The sequence below is a fragment of the Hibiscus syriacus genome, unplaced genomic scaffold, assembly GCF_006381635.1.
Source record: "Hibiscus syriacus cultivar Baekdansim isolate YM2019G1 unplaced genomic scaffold, ASM638163v2 tig00110430_pilon, whole genome shotgun sequence".
Classification (NCBI taxonomy): domain Eukaryota; kingdom Viridiplantae; phylum Streptophyta; class Magnoliopsida; order Malvales; family Malvaceae; genus Hibiscus; species Hibiscus syriacus.
Window position 1 is genome coordinate 839,893 of NW_024062734.1, and position 20,489 is coordinate 860,381.

The window sequence follows — 20,489 nt, forward strand, 5'->3', positions numbered from 1 at the left end:
TTGCTATTAATGGTAGAGGATCATTCATATTGGAGACAAACAAAACAGTTGGGAACGTTTCGCTATTAGATCATGATCCTCTACCAAATCAATACATACATACCGTATAACTATCTTGTCTCCCAATAGTGTATATGAACGATACTTGGCATCAACTGTATGTGCATATTTACTGGCTTCGAATGCGGAGGAACAACCTATCAGACGAGGAAGGGTTCATCAAGACTGAAAAAAAAAGTGTTACTGTTGCAATATATCCATTCTTCATAACCTGTTAACGAGTAGAGTGATTTTAAGATAAAATGAACAATAGGAACAAAGATATATCTAAATGCCTTCTAAACGGTTTGGAACTATCCTTGTCTTTAATTTTTGGGTGTTGGGGGTAGAATTTATGTTCAATACCAGGCCATCAAATAAGGATCCGAAGTAGAATGAATAAGCATTTGGTCAACATGATATAAGAATCAATTGTTGGCATGAAGGAGGGGAAATATGAAAACAATTAAGGCATAAAAGCCGTGGTATACAAAACCTTTTCACCCAACAACTTACTGTTAGGTGTAATGCTCAATGAAACAAACACCCTTGGGTGAAAGCTGTTGTGCATAACGGCACCATAGTCCATTTCAAAGTGTTCTTGCATCATTGGTACCGGTTTTGATGGATTCCACGAGGAAGCCCTACCCCACATGAGAGTGTTCATCAAGATTGGAGAAGTGTTGGAGTTGAGAAATAACCATTCCTCTTGATTGACAATCCTCTCTATCATACCAGAACTATATATTAGCAAAATAACTAAATATTGAATACTAAAAACCACATGAAGCAAGAAATCTGATGCAAACTTTCACCTCAAATGCAATATTCTGATATCCTTACACAAAAGTAGAGCCAAAAGGATTGCTCATAAAGCCATGTTTTTTAATAGCTGCTCAGCCACAATCCCCAAGAATTTACACTGAAAAAAAGTATAAATTTTTAATTCAAGTGTTAAACAGAAATACGTTGTAGTCTAGTTGGATAGGATACTCGGCTCTCACCCTTGACCGGGTTCAAGCCACAGCAACTGATTTTTTTTCTTCTTAATCATAATCTGGGCAGATTTTGTACCTAAGCTATTATTTTTGTTCAGTTTGGATACCCAAATTTTTTTTCTCTTCAAAATCATACATAACGTTTAGTTTAGGTTTCATTTTGATATCTCAATGTTAAAAACTTAACGGTGATGTTGATATGTCACCATAGGATAATGCACATCAACAGTTCTATTAAATTTTTGAAGACACCCAACCAAATTGAAACTTAAACTAAACATTAAGTATGATTTTGAAAGAAGAAAAAAGTTTGAGTATCAAACCGAAAAAAAAGTAATAGTTTAAGTACTTGAAAAATGTAATTTACCCCTTTTTTCATTTCTTCAGTAAGCGTCAAAGCCTTGATGGGAAAATGAGCATAATGGATAAAAAAAAAAGATAACATCAATGATGACACGTTACTTGTTAGATAATTATGCAGTACATGACTTACTATAACCACTTCCACCCAAATCAAACATGACATTCAAAATATCAAACACTTTCTAACAATAAACTCAATGGCAAATTTTAAGTTGGAATGAATCTCTCTACTCGTGTATACGCTTTATCATCTAACAACCGTTCATTGCGTGCAAATTCAATTGATTCATGCTTTAATAAATTCAACTTCTGTAGTTTACATCTTTCTCCTTCATATATTGTGCTTAAGCATTTATCATCTTCACATTGAATGACACTTTTTTAATAGTCAACATTTTCCAGCCTTTATCATTTAGAAATAAAAACCCAATATTCTTCAATAGATTTACCCTTGATAAGATTTTGGGCTCTATAGATGTCATTGCCACTAAAATGACCAAAAGCAAAATATTTTAATCTTTAAACATAATTACTCCGAATAGCTTCAAACCAGGGGGGAAAATAAAACAGAATACTAAAAGCAACAGCATATTCCAGAATCCACTACAGTAAATATCTGGAAACAAAAACTCAGGTGAAGGCAAGTCCTTATCAGAGGCTTTTCGGGTGTTCCTAGTTGTGGGATAATGGCCTTAAGATTTACTATTCTTCCTCATCATCGTCACCATCTCCCCCGGCAGCCTTCTTTGCAGCTGCTCTCTGGTTCTTTCTCTTCACTCTTCCAGGGCGGCCGCCTCCAAATGGACTTGTGAGAGAGAAGTCGATGTGTTTTTGAGAGTCAACCCTCACCAAGAAAGATGGGATGTTGACAACTTGCCTACCAACTCTATCAAGGAAAGAACAGACATCAAGATACACACAGCATTGATGTATAGATATAATATATCATTTTCACATATTTTTAAGACATTCATTTATCATATTTTTTATGCTTTAGTTGTTTCTTAGTGGCATGTAGGTACAACATTTAAAGCATTCATAAATCATCATTCGGACGACAGAAGCGAATATCCACAAATATATTCATGTAGGTTACACTAACAATATCGGAGACATACTAATCCAGGTAACATTGGTTTGAGAAGTGAAAACCCCAAACATTCATCGTTTCCAACAAACAGTTACTATTTAAGTACATATTATGACAGACGCAAACATGGGGATGAGTAACGGTGGACTAAGATGCCAACTAGTTATAATTAATAGCCATATCAAACGCAGTAAAAGATGACAGATGCAGTTTCTAGAAGAAGAAAAAAACCTAATCATCAATTAATAAACACTGTAAAAAAAAAAAAGCTCCGATGTCCAACCTAATTTATAGAAAGAAAAAGTAATCATTACCTTATATGCCTTTGCCTAATCAACACACGAGCATGGTGAATCGACTTGGCCATCCCAGACTTGAACACTAGTGTTTGCAAGCGGCGCTCAAGGAAATTCTCAACAGTCAAAGCCAAGACATAATCAAGCTTGTTTTGGCTCTCATCCAAAAGTCCATACCTGTTCATTCTACGAAGAAGCGCTTCACCCTCAAAAATACGGCGAGGGTTCTTCTCATCAAGAGTAAGAAGATCCCTGGCAGCATTTCGAATACGGCTCAAAGCATACTGAACCCTCCACAACTCCCTCTTACATCGCAGTCCATACTCTCCCACAAGCCTCAACTCTGCATCCAATCGCTCCTTTTCATATGGACGCCTTGGCTTCTTAAAGGTCTTCCCATCTACAATCATTCAACAATATCATTAATAAACAAAAAATTAACGTCAGTTCACTCAATAGGAAGTCAGGGACCAAAATAATCACAAGGCTTTATTTTTTCAATTAAATCAATATACCAAAATCATAAATCTAAACAAGTACATTTTCTCAATTAGGATCCAAGAATACCGTAATCAAATCAACTAAATTATACTGTAATTTAGGTCATACGATCTACAAAATTGTAAACAATCTTCTATCACAGATAAATCCAACCCCGCAATTGCCAAATTCAAACTTTCGTCCTGAAACGTAGAATCTTTCCTACTGCTTTAAGTCAATCATACTATAATATTCTCTTCAATTACAAAATAGTAACCTAATTGAATAAATCTACAGATAAGAAATAAATCAAAGCAGCTAATGCGAACTAAGAATAAAGCAAAATCCACGGTTAAGATCATTTCTAACATCCTAAGCTATACCAATGAACTCAGATATCTAATTAAAAGCAGGAACCAAAGCATTATACTAGCTAATAGCAACACTCATTTCCGATAACCCAAAAATGATTTCAAAAAATTGGAATGAAAAATGATAAAACTAATATAAACTCAGTTGAAACTACAGATTACGTAAAGAAAAACACAAATAAAGTAGGGAAAGAGACAATAGCTTACAGTTGCGGTAGAAACTGACATGCACCATGACTACGCCTGTTTAGAAAGAAGCGAAGCAGCGAAGAAGAAAGAGGCGCGGCGTGATCGTTATATATACGAGAACCATAAACCCTAACGTTTCCTCATCCTCTCTAGGGCTTTAATCGGGCTGTTTTCGTGAAATATGGATTCAACGCCTTCTATTTGGGCCTCTTAGGGTTTTCCCCATCTGTTGAAGTCCATGAATTATATATTACTTCTTTTAAGGTGGTGCATTATATATTATTTAAAAATACTAACGTGACGTGTTCACATACAGGCGTAAAATTTTATGTTATTGGTGAATTTATAAAATTTTAGGGAGTAAAAATTTAATATTAATAAAAAAATAAAAAATAAAATAAAAAATATAATAATTTAAATTTTTTAAAGAAGACGATTGTCCTAATTACTCCCTTTCGATCCATCTCGGACATATTCACCTTATATATATAACTAAACTGATATTATTAATCTATGGGTTATTGGGTATGTAGCAGATCAAATGGGTCCATTAAACAATTCAAAGGGTGAAGTCGGTCCAGATTTTATAACCACTGGCCACATGAACACTAGATACTTGAAGGGCACCATGCCAAATCGTCGGAGCATAACAATCTAAGAAAAAAAAATATGATCCCTACATTCGGTTCCTTCACTACAAATAATAAATAGAGTAATATCCGATATAACCCAGCTACTAACGGCATTTTGCCTCTCTTACTTTTAGTATCGTATATTTATTTTTATTTATCCAATAATCTTAAATCTATATAAAAGTAAAAGAGTTTACACAAGATAATTGAATTCTATCCCTAATATATATATATATATATATATATATATATATATATATATATATACATATATATTACATATATACTTATACCTTAAGTTCAAACTAAAATTAACACTAACTATTTTTTAATAGGATAAATTACACTATTTATATATATATATATATATTACATATATATTACATATATACTTATACCTTAAGTTCAAACTAAAATTAACACTAACTATTTTTTAATAGGATAAATTACACTATTTATCACTCAACTATTTTTTCACTCTAATTTTGATCATTAAAGTTTAAAACTTTTAATTTAATTACTGAACTTTCAAATTACACCTATTTTAGTCACTCCTTAATGACCTGGATTGTTTTAATATTATTTTTATTATAATATTATATATTTTATTAATTTATTTGCCACATATGATTAAAATAAAAAAATAAAACCAAAACTCTAAAATAATACCCATAAACCTAAATATTAAATCTCAAAATCACATCTCCTTAAGTGGCGGCGAAAGATTTGATTTGAATAGTCCCATTGCATCCTAATCCAAGTCCACAGCAGTTTCATATTAATAGTCCCATTCCTTTTCATCCTCAACCTTCACCGCCGTTTCCTCTTCAGAAATTATTTTTAATAGTCTTTCTCGATACTTTTATTAATAGCTTATGCACCTCCCCTTTTGCCACCTCTTATTATGAATGTCAACTCATATACTCCTTTGTCTTCCTCACTTGCTCGATTATTGAGTAGTAAGGTCTCCAAAGATAGGCATCTCATTGGAACCCATCTTCTGCTCCAAAGGCTTTCAATTTTATCAGTGATTGGGGGTTGCAGTTTGGATTTAGGGTTTTGGTTTTGGTTTTGGTTTTGGTTTTGGTTTTGGTTTTGCAATTGAAAGTCTCATTTTGTGCTCGATTTTACTATCTTCATGTTGTTGGGGTGGTCAACGAGGTTTTAGGTTGGGGTTGGGGTTTGAATTAGGGTTGCATTTAGGGATTGAGGGTTGGTTTTAGGGATAAAACTGTGAGGGTCATCAATAGTGTTTCCATAAAGGCTTGATTGTTTCTTTTCCGTCAACAGTCCAGTTTTTCGATGGGAGTTGGGGATCGATGGGGGTTAGGTTTATGGATTCAGGTTGGATTTAAGGATTAACAATTAATTTTTTTTATAATTTTTAATATTAAATATGAATATATTTGTCATGTCAGAGATAAAATAATAATAAAATAATTCATGCCCTAAAAAAATACTAAAACGTGAATAATTAAAAAATTTAATGATTAAATTAAAATTTTTTAAAGTTTAATAATCAAAATATGAGAGAAGATAATTGAGTAATTAACAATGTACGCTTTTTAATAACACTAGTTATGTTAAACTTTCAATATCAAATTAAATTTTAATCGTAGAAAAATACCTTTAATAAATTTAAATAAAGTTAACTAAAAATTTTATAAAATATTTTAGTTAATTAGGTTAACTGACTAAATTAATTTAATATTACTTGATTTAATTAAAAATTTTGAATTTTTTTTATTTGATTAACGATTAAAAAAGATCAATAAATAAATATTGAATAATTCGTTTTGATAGGTTAATCGAACTAATCAATTAACACTCTTAGAGCCACCGTTAAACACAATATAACAGTAATAGCATTAAATTCGTGTCGGAAACCGATCATAGCTCAGAAGCTCATAATCAACGATCAAGGTAATAAATATATGAATAATAATATAATTAATGTATTACATTTTTTATAGTAATGATATGTGTTGTAGATGTATACATGTTTATGTTTATTATTTAATAATTATTTTTATATTATATAAAGATAATTAATATATATACATATAAAATATTCTAAAAATGAGCATTTTCAAATTATAATTAGTTGTATATCAATCAAGAAATCAATATTTCATTTTGAAAACAAAATTTATTTAAATCGTAATCATATATGTCTTTTTCAAAATTGATAATCTCAAAAATAATTTCTTCAAAAGATATTAATAAGATTTAATATCGAAAATTTGAAATGAAATAAATTAATAAACAATTATAATATTTATATTATATTATATTATCATCGATTAAAATGATCTTTTATCTCTATTATTATTAAAATATAACTCAATATTTCCTGGTTTAATCGATACTTATTGTAAGTTCATTATGTTTCATATATTTTAAGAATAATAAATTAAAACTTTAAATAAGATTTTTTATATTATAGAAATATTCTTATCACTTTTTCTCAACCACATTAAAATACTGTGAGTATTCAGATGCAAACATCCACATACCACCATTTTTAATCATATTATGAATAATCATTCTACATAAAAATAAAATAAAGATGATAGGGTTTCCATAACCAAATAAATTATAAAAATCATATCATATACATAAGTTTGGACCTAAAATATTAGTATAAAGCTAATGAGATATGCTTAAATAATCTTATAAAAGTTTTTTTAACACTTTATGCTTCTCCTTCCGAGACACAAAGGACATATTCTCCTGTTGCTTCAATTTTTACTTTTTAAATTTTTGTCTGCACTGTAATTTATTAAAAAGTAATCATTTAATTAAATTCAGAAATAATTATATAATTAAAATTAAATGTCGTTAGAAGTTTTCAATTATACTTTTTTTCTTTTAATAATCCGAAGTAGTTATATTATTTGTTTATAATTTTTTTAGTCATTGGCTATACATACCATGCGGACACAATTGCTCGAATTCAAAAGCTCTAGAGAGAATTAAACTCCCCTAAACCATTAAGGTCATTGTTGAACTATGTTTTGATATAACAATTTAAGATAAAATTTGACCTAAATTTGAATGTTTATGCATGTGGTTTAAATGAAAATGATATCTCTCTAACAATTGATATCAAAATTTTCAAAATGCATAACATTTTTGGAAAACTTTATGCATATGCACTTAATTTTAACAAATGGTATTGGATATATTGAATTTCATGTGCTACTAACATATTTGTTATTCTTTGTAGAAATTCAATTTCTTTTTAAGTGTCAAGTTCTTAAAGCTAAATTTTGATTGGAATGCATTTATTGAGGGGGAGCTTTGATTTTTCAAATGATTTTTAAATGTCAAATTTATCACTTACTCTCCAAAGTTATGATCGAATTATTTTTGATATAACAAAAAGGGAGAGAAGTTTAGTTTGAAAAATTCAATTTTTAAATAAAAAAGGGGGGAGCTTAACATTTTCATATATTTTCCAACAATTGTTAACAATTGATATCTTTTTCATTAAACAATTTATTAAGGGGGAGTTTTGCCAAAAACAATTTTTCAAATGTTTTGTTATATCAAAAAGGGGGACATTGTTGAACTATGTTTTGATATAACAATTTAAGGCAAAATGGTTTTTGGACTTGAATTGAATTTACAAAATGTTTTTGGACTTAATTGAATTTATTCAAAGTTTTAAAAGGTTTCAAAAATAATTCAAAGTCCATTAAATTAGGATTTGAGCCAAAATGCTAAAGGGTGTCAAAGTGCATCCATGCATCCCTGCAGTGCATCCATGCACCTGCACTAGTGCATCGATGCACCATGCAGTGCATCCATGCACTCAAACACTGAATGCAATTAGTGCATCGATGCATCCTTTTGTGCATTGATGCATCAAGGCTGTGCATCGATGCATCAAGGTTGTGCATCAATGCATCATGTTGTGCATCTATGCACGAAGGCTACAACAGCTAGTTTATTTGAATTTAATGAAGGGGTATTGATGCACCATGATAGTGCACCGATGCACCATGTTATGGGCAGCCTTTTTTAGTAGAAAAATCATCCCCAAACGTCTCTAAAACATCCCCAACGGCTATATACAACATCAAACACATTCCAAGCTATAAATACAAGCTAAGGACACTTGAAGAAAAAAGAGAAAACAACTATCCAAGCAATAAACTTAAGAGAAGAGTTTTTCATTCTTATTTCAACTTTCTCTAGTAAATATTTTGTTCTTGTTAACTCAATCTTGTAAACACCTACCTTAGAGAGATTTTCTTGTTTACTTATTTTATCCTTTTGTAAAGGGGAAATATTATAGCTTATCTCGTGTAAAAGCTAGGGAAATGTTCTAGTTTAGCCCGGAGAAACTAGGGAGTTGTAAGGTTATCTCTTTGTCCTCAAAAGAAAGAACAAATTAGTGAATTTGTTGGAAAATCCTTGGTGAGGAGCTAAGGTAGTGGACGTAGACTTTGGTTTAGAAAGTTGAACTACTCTAAATCGCTGTGCAATTCTCTATCTTTTAATTTCCTTACTCCCTAAACACAAAAACCGATCCCGACCCTCTTTGCAAGCAATTTCGATTGTCGATTCGAGCTTCTGAAAATCCCAACAGTCACTTAGTGAGTTTTTCTTTTAATTACTAAAAGAAAAGAGAAAACTAATGTAATTAAATAAATAATTACATTCTTTTATTTTATAATTAATATTATTCTAAAACTTAAACATATTATGTGATTACAATATGTGCTATTTAAATGACATAAAAAATTAATATATAATTATAAACCTAACTAAAAAATAAATTTATTCTAATTACCCTAATGTAATTACTAACATAATAATTATACTTTCATTCAATCATGTTATAATATCTATATACATTCTTAAAATATAAATTTTAATAAATTCTTTAAGTGGTTTTAATGATAAAATAAAATGGTATTCACTTTAAAGGATATGAGTTTAAATAGTTAGTCTTTTACGTGTGTGCGCATTCGATAATAAATTTTTAAACATACATTACCTAATGATATCATCTCAAACTATTAGAAAATATAAAATTATAATTAAGTGTGTTGAACTTAACATTCTCCGAATTCATAACCTACTAAATATTATAATAATAACAATATAAATTAAATTAATATTTTACACAATTTTAAATGTTTAAATACACAAAAAGTTAGTAAAGAATAAAGTGTATTCATATCAATGTTATTAAAACTGGACCAGATTGGTCGGTTCAATCGGTTGAACCGTAAACCGGTGGCCTGTCCGGTTAACTCTCAAAATTGGATTAGCACAGAATCGGTAAAGAACCGGAAGAATCGACTGAAAATCGGAAAAATCGGGGTGAACCAACTGAAAACCGACAAAACCGGTTTGAACCGCCGGTTCACTTTTTCCTTTAAAAAAAAATTAAACCAAACAACGTCGTTTGTTCAACGAGCAAGTCAAATTCGAGTATTGCTGAGCTCGACTCGAACTCGAAAACTTTAAAAGTAAGCTCAACTCGACTCAAAAACTCACGAGCTAAAAATTATCAACTCGAAATATAATATTAAAACTTGAAATCGAAAAGGCTCGAACTCAAAATAAAATTTAGAAGTTCGATTGAAGCCTAAAATTTGAGCTTAATTGAAGCCTAAAATTTGAGTTCAATTGAAGCGAAAGAATAGTTCGCTATGTGCTCACCAAAAGGCTCTATGATTTTGAATGTCAAATTACCTCTATTATTTATAGAAGTAAGTTGGGATGATCTTCTATGTTTCTTAGTCATGTGGGATTGTTTTGTTATTATATTTTTACTCTTTAAACTTTTAGGATACTCTTCTATATTTATTAGCCATGTGAGATTGTTTTTTTTAAAACAATTAAACTAAATGACATCATTTGTTATGATTTTTTTAAACCCCAATTTTATTTTTTTTATTATAATTATATAATTATATTTATTATTTAATATGTTTTACCTTAAATATTATGTTTTGTTAATTTAAATCATTTTGTTTTACTCGATTTTATGATTTTTCATTTATACATGTTATGACTTATAATATTTTTATACCTTTTAATATTGTAAACTTAAAAAAAATGTTACATATATATTAATATTATTTTAAATATTATGTAAAATTAAAAAATATATATTATTTTATATAAAATTCGATTTAACCGCGATTGAATCCGATTAAACCAATAAATCATTACCTTCATCGATTTAATGTTCGGCCCGATTTTAAAAACAATGATTCATATTTTAACAATTGAATCCAAATAACTAGGATGGAACTCTCCTTCTGTTTTGTTCCCTTATATCACTGTGTTAGTGAGCATTACAGATTCAAAAGTTTAAGTTTTTTCTCTCTCTCTTTGCTGTATGGAAATTACAGAAACAATGGAAGTTTATGATCCCCAAAAACCCAGAAATTGAGAGAAATGGTGAAGGAAGGAGAAACATACTAGAAATAAGTAAAGAAAATCAACGGGAACAAAAGGGAGAAGAAGATTAATTAATAATTTTGAAAACAAGTCTTATACTCTAAGAGCTTATTATCTCCACATGAGAAATAAAAAAACAGATGAAGATCAAGAGGATGATGAAGAGCCATTTGTTCCAGTATGAGCAACACAATCATCAGTTTCAAAGTGATGGATCAGATTCAGATTCTGGCCATTGTTTTTGTCTTCATGGTTGAGTCCAGTGTGGAGATTATTGGCTTCATCTTTCTTCCCAAAAATGTTCTTGTTGTTATGCATCCACACTTTCAACACCTCTCTATGGACCCCAACTTGTCCGCAAAATTCTTGAATCAGCTGTTCGTCTCTTTTCTGAATCCTCCACCCGATTTTATCAGCAAACTCCAGCATCTTGTCTTTCTGCAACTGACTGAACTTCGTCCTGAATCTTTTCTTCGGGATCGAACCCAGATTTGAAGTGTTTGAAGGTAGGTGAGTGTTGTCTAGTGCACCGGTGGTTTGACCTCCTGAGAGAACTAGAAGCACGTGGGGAGCTGCAGGGTGGTAAGACGATGAGATCGGCGGTGGAGAAGCCGAGATATGACTAGCCGGTGGTGGTGGTGGATGGTGGCGGTGTTGAGGGAGGTATTCTATCGTGGGCGTGGTGGTTGTGGGAAGCGTGTGGACTTCGGGTTCGCGGCGGTGGAAGTTACGGTGACAGCCACAAGCGGCACATTTGAGGGAAGTGGGGTCGGTCGGGGTAGATGTCGGGGAAGGCATGAATTCGCCACACCCGTCGAGAGCATGGCCACCCAAAGTGGCTGCATGGTTCTTGAGACACTCTTTGTAGGTTATGACAATGGGTGGCGCGTGGGGATTGTGGGTGTGGTGGAGGTGTGGCTTGTGACGCTTGAGGACACCATTGGTGAAAGATATGGGCTTCGCCGGTTGGATCTGCGACGACGTTTCGCTCTCCGGCTCCGGTGATTTCGGAGAGGCACTTAGTGGGGTGGGGGCTTATCTCCATATCTCTAACATCAAGAGTTAACCAAGAAAAAAATGGAAATTAACAGAAGGATTTTGAGAAATTTGATGGAGTAGAAAAAATTAAGAAAGTTGGGAATGGATAAAAGAAGAAGAAAAAAAAAGATAGATTACTTTTGAGTTGGTGTTTTTGAAGATTAAAAGGGAAGGGTAGAGCCGTAGAGGAGAGCAGTGATGACTGTTGATAATAAAAACGAAGAATCTATGCCTTTTGTGGTTGTCCTTCTTAACCCTAGTTTTAATCCATGGTTAATTTCTACACCTCACTTGGAGTTAGATAATATTTCATTTTATGTAATAAAAATGCGTAAATGATTATTACATACTAAAATTTTATTAGAAAATAAATAAATATTACGGTTACTTGAACTTATATATTTAGTTGAATTCAATTTTTTCCTATTTCACTCATCAAATTAATTTTGTTGATGGAAATCATAACATACACTAATAAAAAAATAATCACTTTCGTTTTACTGTTGTAAAATTTTTGTTATCGAAATTAAAAAGATTAATGTTTTGATCACTTATATTATTGATTTATATCATTTGATACTACTAGATTAATATTGATAATCAATTCTAAACTTCCAGTATCGATACTGAAATGACATATTATAACCATAATTGACTTATAATATTGTTATCGTCATAAGTAATATCGATATCTCTTAATAATTTGATATCAATATCACATGTGTAATATCAATATTGAATGCAACTGATTAACATCATCCTCAAAATATGTCTTAAACTTTTCTTATCCGTTACTAAACAACATATATCATCCACTGTTACAGCTAAGTGCATCCACATCAAAACATACTTCAAACATATTAGAATTCATTAAGATCATTTTGCATACTTATCAATGATACTTCATCAAGCACTATCTCCTAATTTTATCATAGATCACACTTGTTCACATGCTCAACTTACCTTGTTCATCATAGAATATTGCATAGATGTTATCCTTACCACTTTGACAACATAACATGCTTAAACTACAAAGATCATAACACACAAAGTCATACGTAGTATGGTTCATACAAAACAACTAAATCAACTCAAACATGGCTCAAAGTATAATTTAACACATATAATATAAATAAATACATAAGCCCCATAGTAGGAGTTTAGCAAAAGAGAAATTACACTCTCAAAAGAACATTGATGACTTTCACCATATTAGATGTAATCTTGAACTCGACAATAAAGATTAATATCCTATAATACAATTAAAAAAAACTATGTAAACTTAAATATAATAGCAAGGTAGTTTTAACTATGGATATGTCAGGATTATTGAGGCTCTATGGATCAAACGAAATAAGTTAAGAGATGGGTGAATTGCCCTTTAAAAAAATTTATTGTGGAAGTAAAGAAAGACATACAATTTGCACAATGATTTATAGTGATTCGACTTCTCAACCAAGTCTACATCCACTACCTTAGCTCTGCACTAAGGTTTTCTAACAAATTCATTAATTTGTTCTTACCTTTTCTAGGATAAGGTACATAACCTTTACAACTTTAGTTTTTTTCCCAAAGGCTAAACTAAAACATCTCCCCTTTACAATGTTTGTTTTATGTAAAGAAGAAGACCTCTCTATGTAAAGAGTATATAGAATGTAGCTCACAAAGATTGAATACAAAATATATTAAATAAAGCTCAATACACTATGTACAAGAGAAAATGAAAGAATAAAGATTTAAGACTTAATTTAAAAATTAGAATATGCCCAAGCAAAGTAGTATCAGTATTTCTTCGTGCAGTATCAATAATATTTGTGTTAAATTCAAAAATCTAGTCGTTGGAGATGTTGGAGTATCAATATTATACCCAGTAGTATCAGTACTACTGTTATATATAGTATCGATACACATATGAGTGTCAATATCAATTTTTCATTTTGGAATTTGAACAACTTTGAAGACAAATGGTAGTATAGGTATTGTCAAGAGAGTATTGATACAACAAGAACAATATCGGTATTCTTCATGCAGTAGTGTTACTTCAAGAACAATATCGGTCATACATATCAATTTTTTTAAATACTCCTTGTTGATAAATCGGGCAAAGTAAACGAAAGAACACAAGAATTTTAACGAGGTCCGACAATGTGCTTACGTCCTCGGTGCCTAGGCGGCGCAAGAAAATTTTTATTCAATGATAATAGGTTTAGGTTACATCTCTATTTATAATAGAAAACTCTGGTACATAATTACAAATCTCCACCTTGGCAAATATCCTGCCCCTTAGGAAACATTCAATGTGGGTTGGGTTACCTTACTTCTTTAACAACTTGAAACATTCAACAAGTCCAAGCAATGCTTGAACTTGTCTGTTGTTACTGGCTTGGTGAACATATCAGCGGCATTCTCATCAGTGTGTACCTTCTGAAACAAAATCTCTCCAGATGAAACCAACTCTCTGATCTTGTGAAAACGTACATCAATGTGCTTAGTTCTAACACGATATACCTGATTCTTAGCTAAGTGAATAACACTTTGATTGTCGCAGAGCAGCTGAACTCCACCTTGCTGAACACCCAACTCCTTCACTAAACCAGTGAGCCATAAAGCTTCTTTTGCAGCTTCAGCCGCTGCCATGTACTCAGCTTCAGTTGTAGATAGTGCCACAACAGATTGAACAGTAGACTTCCAACAAATAGGTCCTCCACCAAGAGTAAAAACATACCCTGTCGTAGATATTCTATTATCCAAGTCACATGCATAGTCTGAATCCACATATCCTACAACCAAAGGATTATCTCGTTGACTACCAAAAACAATTCCATCCCTGTCCTCTTTACCGGTATATTTATGAGTCATACCTTACACTCCTTTTAAAGTGTAAATATGAATGAGAAAATGTTTGAAAAGATTTAGCAAAGTAAAAACACATTGAAAACATATTTTTCAAGTTCATTTGAACTTTGAATTATTTTTGAAACATTTGAACAAATTCAATTAAGTCAAAAAACGTTTTAACTTTATTTGTTAAATCAATATATATATATATGTTCAACAAAATACTATTGAATGTCTTATATACGATAATGTTTTAACAATAATAATAGAAATGTAGGCAACAGTAAGATGCATACTTCTAGAGCAATGTAAATTATAATAATTAAAACCAATATTAGCCTGATAGTAATCTTTTGACATGCAGATACACGAATCCCCTACAACACTTTCAATAGTGCAATAGCATATCGATATGATCAATCCTCTAACTTTATCGGGATTTAAGTCTAATCAATCATCAATACCCCTCCAACTCTATCAAGATTGAAATCTATATAATATTCGCACACATATTATAGACTCTACGGCTTGCCGACTATATTCAGATTCATCAAGGTAATTATGGGCAATTAGTAAACACAATATAATTAATTACCATATTACTAGCAACTGTGACATTCCTATAACTTACCATAGTATAATGTTTGAACTTTTGGCTTGATGTTTACAATAGTGCAATATAGGTTCGACATAGATCATAACACATCTCTAACAGCAATACGTCAACTAATTCAATACAATCACAACACACAATGTTTGAGTACTTGACTATCTTTTCACAACAGTAAAATATAAGCTCGTATTATTCCGAATCATATTTCAGACATTGATATATTAACGAACTCAATGTGATCATGAACCAGAGAAATATATACCATAATTGATACATGCATCAGAGTCCATGATCTTATTTTCCAATGCTTGTACGAGTGGATTATTTGGAAGAGTTATTACTTCTTCCTTTGATATGAGGCTTGTGATGCATGTATCAATAATTGATAAACCGTAGAGGTTTGCCAAAGCTTTTTTAAACTATGGAATCAATATGACTACACTCACATAATCAAAATTGCATAGATTGCCTCATATTATACAATCTCGAGAACTTTAGATTTTTCTTTTAACGATTATGAGTCTACTAAATTTCCTTACTCTAGCAATAGAAAATATAAGTTCACCAATATATTCATCATCCAAAAATTAATAGTTACTTAAACCTCAAGTTTACATAAACCCTTAAATATGATTAAATTTAGGGTTTCACTTGCACTTGGATAATGATAAAATTAATAATAATATTTAATAAAAAAATCTATAAGCTTTTTAAATGTGTACTCAATTTAAGATTTTGAGTTCTTAAACTATTTGAATCTCTAAATTCAAGTTTAAGGATTCATGTTAACTTTCTCCAAAATTAAAAATGGAAGATATCTTATAAAAACTTAGAGGGAGTTTTTCAAATATGAATTAAGAAAATAATTTCAGTGATCGAAAATATTTTTAAATATATGATTTTAACCAATTTTTTTTTGAATTTGCAAAAATAACCAAAAAAAGCGCAACGCGAACTCCTATTTCGCAACACAGTTTCCAAATTCGCAACATTAATGACCGATATAGGTAAACACAACTATCACAATGCGAATTTCGTTTTTGCAGTGCTAATTACCGATATAGGTAAACACAACTATCGCAACGCGAATTTCGTTTTCGCAAATCGAATTCGCCAATTTCGCAACTTAATTACCGATATAGGTAAACACGGTACAAAAAATCCGGTCAAAAATCTGAATTCGCCAATTTGAAAACTGATTTGCGAATTTGGCAAATTCGTGTTGCGAAATATAAAATCTCACATCTTAAAAAAAATCATTTTGATAGTTCGTTTGTTTGGTTAAAGTTAAACGAAAGAATGAACGAACATGAACATACCCTCGTTCGTGTTTGTTCAATTCATTTACAGGTGTAGGTTTAGCTGAGTGATTCATACGTGGACTTAGCAACTGGGGGTTTAGCTGAGTGATTCATACGTGGACTTAGCAACTGGGATGTCCCAGGTTGAAAACAACTCCAGTGCATTTTATGTCCTTTAATTTTTTCTTTAAGAGGCGAGATTTTACATTTCGCAACACGAATTTTCCGAATTCGAAACTCAGTTTTCAAATTGTCGAATTCAGTTTTTTTACCGGATTTTTTCTATCGTGTTTACCTATGTCGGTAATTGAGTTACGAAATTGGCGAATTCAATTTGCGAAATTCGCGTTGCGATAGTTGTGTTTACCTATGTCGGTAATTAGCGTTGCAAAAATTTATATGTTCGCGTTGCGAATTTGGAAACTGTGATGCGAAATAGGAGTTCGCGTTACGATTTTGTTGGTTATTTTTACAAATCCAAAAAAAATTGATTAAAATCGTATATTATAAAATAATTTCGGTCACTGAAATTATTTTCTCATATGAATTTACTTTCAACTTTAAGAGATTAAATAAACTTAATTCCTAAAGATAAGATTTAGTTTTAATAAAAATATCTTGAAAAGTGAAACATAATATATTAAATGGAAATTAAGGTTGAAAAGTTTACGAAATACTCTCTGTCCTATTAAATCTGTCATTTATTGATTTTGACATTTTTTTAATTTTAACTCATTATTATTTAAAATTTATTAATGATAAAAATTAAAAAATATATTTTAAAAACCTTTCATCATGTAATTTTTAAATATCTATTATATAAAATTTAATTGTTTAAAATATTTAAAATAATAAAAAAAATTAATTTTTAAAAAGTCAATATGAGACACATTTAATGAGACGAATATAATATATAATTAATTTGGTCAGATAACTAAAATATCTTAATCCCTAAATTAAAAGGTGTGGTTTTTTTTTTATCAAACTAGCTTAGAATAATAATAGGAGATTACCAATAGAAACTTGAGATGAGAAGATCCCAACAATATATGCAATTGAAAATTTTAATAGCTACATTGATTTAATCTCTAAAGTAACAGTTTAGGGTTTCAAGTTTTCTCTCTCTCTCTCTACAATAGTGAGTTTGGCGTTTGGAGAAGATAAAGAGAATGTTGAGTCATTACTTCTAAACCCACGACAATTTGGAGAAAACCCAACTTAACGAGTTTGCTAATTTAGGTTAAATTAAAGAAATATTGGATTAAATTACAATAATAAGACACCTAGTAGCTTATTTACCATATTCCATTACTATTATGGTTTAATTATCCACTTGCTATTCTTCTTTTCCCTTGTTTCTTATTGAGCACTCTACCTTCCAATTGTATACTTTGACCATCAAACTTTCACTTTATCTCATTTTAGTCAGTAATCAGATCTAGCTCAAGACATAATTTAATTCAAACTTGTAATTATAATACATTTATTTACCCGAACCTGAAATGAATCCCCATCCCCGACCCGATCCCCGTCGGAGAATTTTTTGCCCCACCCCCTAACCCAACCCAAAATATTATACTCAAACCTGAACCTGAACCCTAACCCTAACCCAAAAATATTATATATATAATTAATATAAAATATATAAAATATATAATATATAATTAATATAAAAATATAAAATATTATATATATATATATATATATAACCGGGGCGGGGCGGGATACCTTGCCCCGTCCCCGTCCCCGACCCGAAAAAATCTCCTAAACCCGACCCGACCCGAACGTGACCGGGTTTCGGGTTTCCCCGTCGGATTCGGGTCATTCTACCAACCCTAATTTTAAGTGATCAAAATGTTACTTTTTATGCATAGTGTACTAAGGTCGCTATCTCCTTCTCTTCTTTTGCTGCAGAGTGGGGTTCACTATAGATTGTTCTCTTACTTTGTTCTTGTTCTCGGAGGGGTGATTTCTATTGTTGGGTTGATGGGATTCTGTTAATTGTATTTGTTTGTACAAATATGATTGCTTTGGATGAATAATACGTCATTTATCCCCACAAAAAAATGTTTCAAATTTGGTGACCAAAAGTAAATACTTATGAAACAAAAGTGACTATTTTGATAGTTTACCCTTAATCAAAATATTATTTTTTACATTATAAATAAAATTTAAACTCAGTTAAATCTATCATACCATCCATCCAATTTTTAGTATTTTTTTTCAAATTGCACAATAAAAAATTAAATTCCATAATATCTAGTTTTGTTTTACTGCATCACACAATAGAAATCAGACCACATAAACGTTATCGTCAGGTGAAACCGACTTCAAAAATTGTTGACAACTTATTACTATATAGGTAAAAAGTAATTTTTTTCATGACTAACACACGTGGTCTTTTCTTAGTAATGTCCATTTTATTATATTGTCTTAAATTGCTTTTAAAATAATATTTATTTAATTAATTTTTTATTTTTAATTTTGACGTTATATTTTTTTAATAACATAAATTGATTATAAGGTATATCTTTTTAAAATAACAAAAAACTAAAAGAATTTCCTCAATTTTCATTCAAAACTAAATATTTACACTTGATGTATCCTATTTAATATTTATATACAATTTTTATATCTAGAAAATGTAAATTTTATTTTTTTTAATCAATAATAATACACACTCTGGAATTTTTTTTAAAAAAATAATATGATATTCTTTTAAATTTTAATTATTGAAATCACTTAATAATTTAATTTTCTGTTATGTGTAATTTTATACATTTTGCTTCAAAAATATCACTACCTAACCAAAACAATAAACCTGCAAAATTCTGGATTTTGAGACATTTGCCTGTAACCCATCTTAAATATGTCAAGTGGCAGTATGGCCTGCTCCGCCTTTAACAGTTACTTACCCTTTCAATTTCAATTATTTTGCCAACTCCTCTTCACTTTGTTCTTTTAATAATTGTTTTGTGAATTTGCATAATTACCCTTCGTGATAAATTTAAATCTTATCACAAACATTGTTTTGGATGTCACATACGTTACCTGGGAGTAAAAAGAAATATTTTATGTAAAAATAATTTTTAAAATTATTCACATTAATTATTAATTGAGTGATACAAATTTATTTATAAATCGATTGCGAATTTGATTTTGGAATGTGTGATTTTTAATTATACATTTAATTAAAAATAATATATAAGTATAGAAAAGTAAAAGTAACATCATATTAATAATTAATTATTAGTTAAAATAATAGAATTAAATAATAATTGTGCAGTTGAATGGTTTTGCGTGTGAGGAATTTTTTTATTAGACTTAATATCTAAATATTTGAATATGTTATTCAATTTTTTATTTATAAAAATAACATATTTAGAAAATAAATTCTTATTTATATGCGTATATATTTTTAGAAAGTAATTTTAAAATATTGAATATTTAATAAAATTACACATCCTTGTTATATTATTAACGTCCTAAGCCAACTATAAAACAATAATAATTGGGTAATAAAATAAACATAAAAGGGCATTTGAGGTTCTTATACTTAGAAAAAAAAAACAAAATCAATGTAATTCATTGATCAACGATTTTTGTCATTGACAGTTACGATGTTGACATGACACTTTACGGTGTTGATGTAATAATTTATGGTACTGACTTATCGGTGCATTATGACTAGTGGTGTGATTGATGATGTGACAGATTAATTAAATTAGTTTTTTTATTGAGTTCGAGGATCATATTGATTTTTTTTCAAAATTAAGAGGTTTATTTAATTTAAAAAAAACAATTTAAATTTCAAA

General features: G+C 30.3%; 2 protein-coding genes across 2 annotated transcripts; both read right to left on the reverse strand.

The window, feature by feature from the left end:
* Positions 1–1,851: 1,851 nt before the first annotated feature.
* Positions 1,852–3,942, reverse strand: LOC120125408 (40S ribosomal protein S9-2-like). The gene is made up of 3 exons (XM_039143833.1): positions 3,845–3,942; positions 2,805–3,186; positions 1,852–2,286 (listed from the first exon to the last, which is right to left on the reverse strand). Exons 1-3 carry the CDS (start codon positions 3,870–3,872, stop codon positions 2,103–2,105), a joined length of 594 nt encoding a protein of 197 aa, XP_038999764.1. The 5' UTR covers positions 3,873–3,942; the 3' UTR covers positions 1,852–2,102.
* A 7,040-nt stretch (positions 3,943–10,982) lies between these two features.
* On the reverse strand, positions 10,983–12,040 carry LOC120125265 (zinc-finger homeodomain protein 9-like). Its single transcript, XM_039143740.1, has one exon. The coding sequence runs from the start codon at positions 11,680–11,682 to the stop codon at positions 11,032–11,034; it is 651 nt and encodes a 216-aa protein (XP_038999671.1). The 5' UTR covers positions 11,683–12,040; the 3' UTR covers positions 10,983–11,031.
* Positions 12,041–20,489: the final 8,449 nt, after the last annotated feature.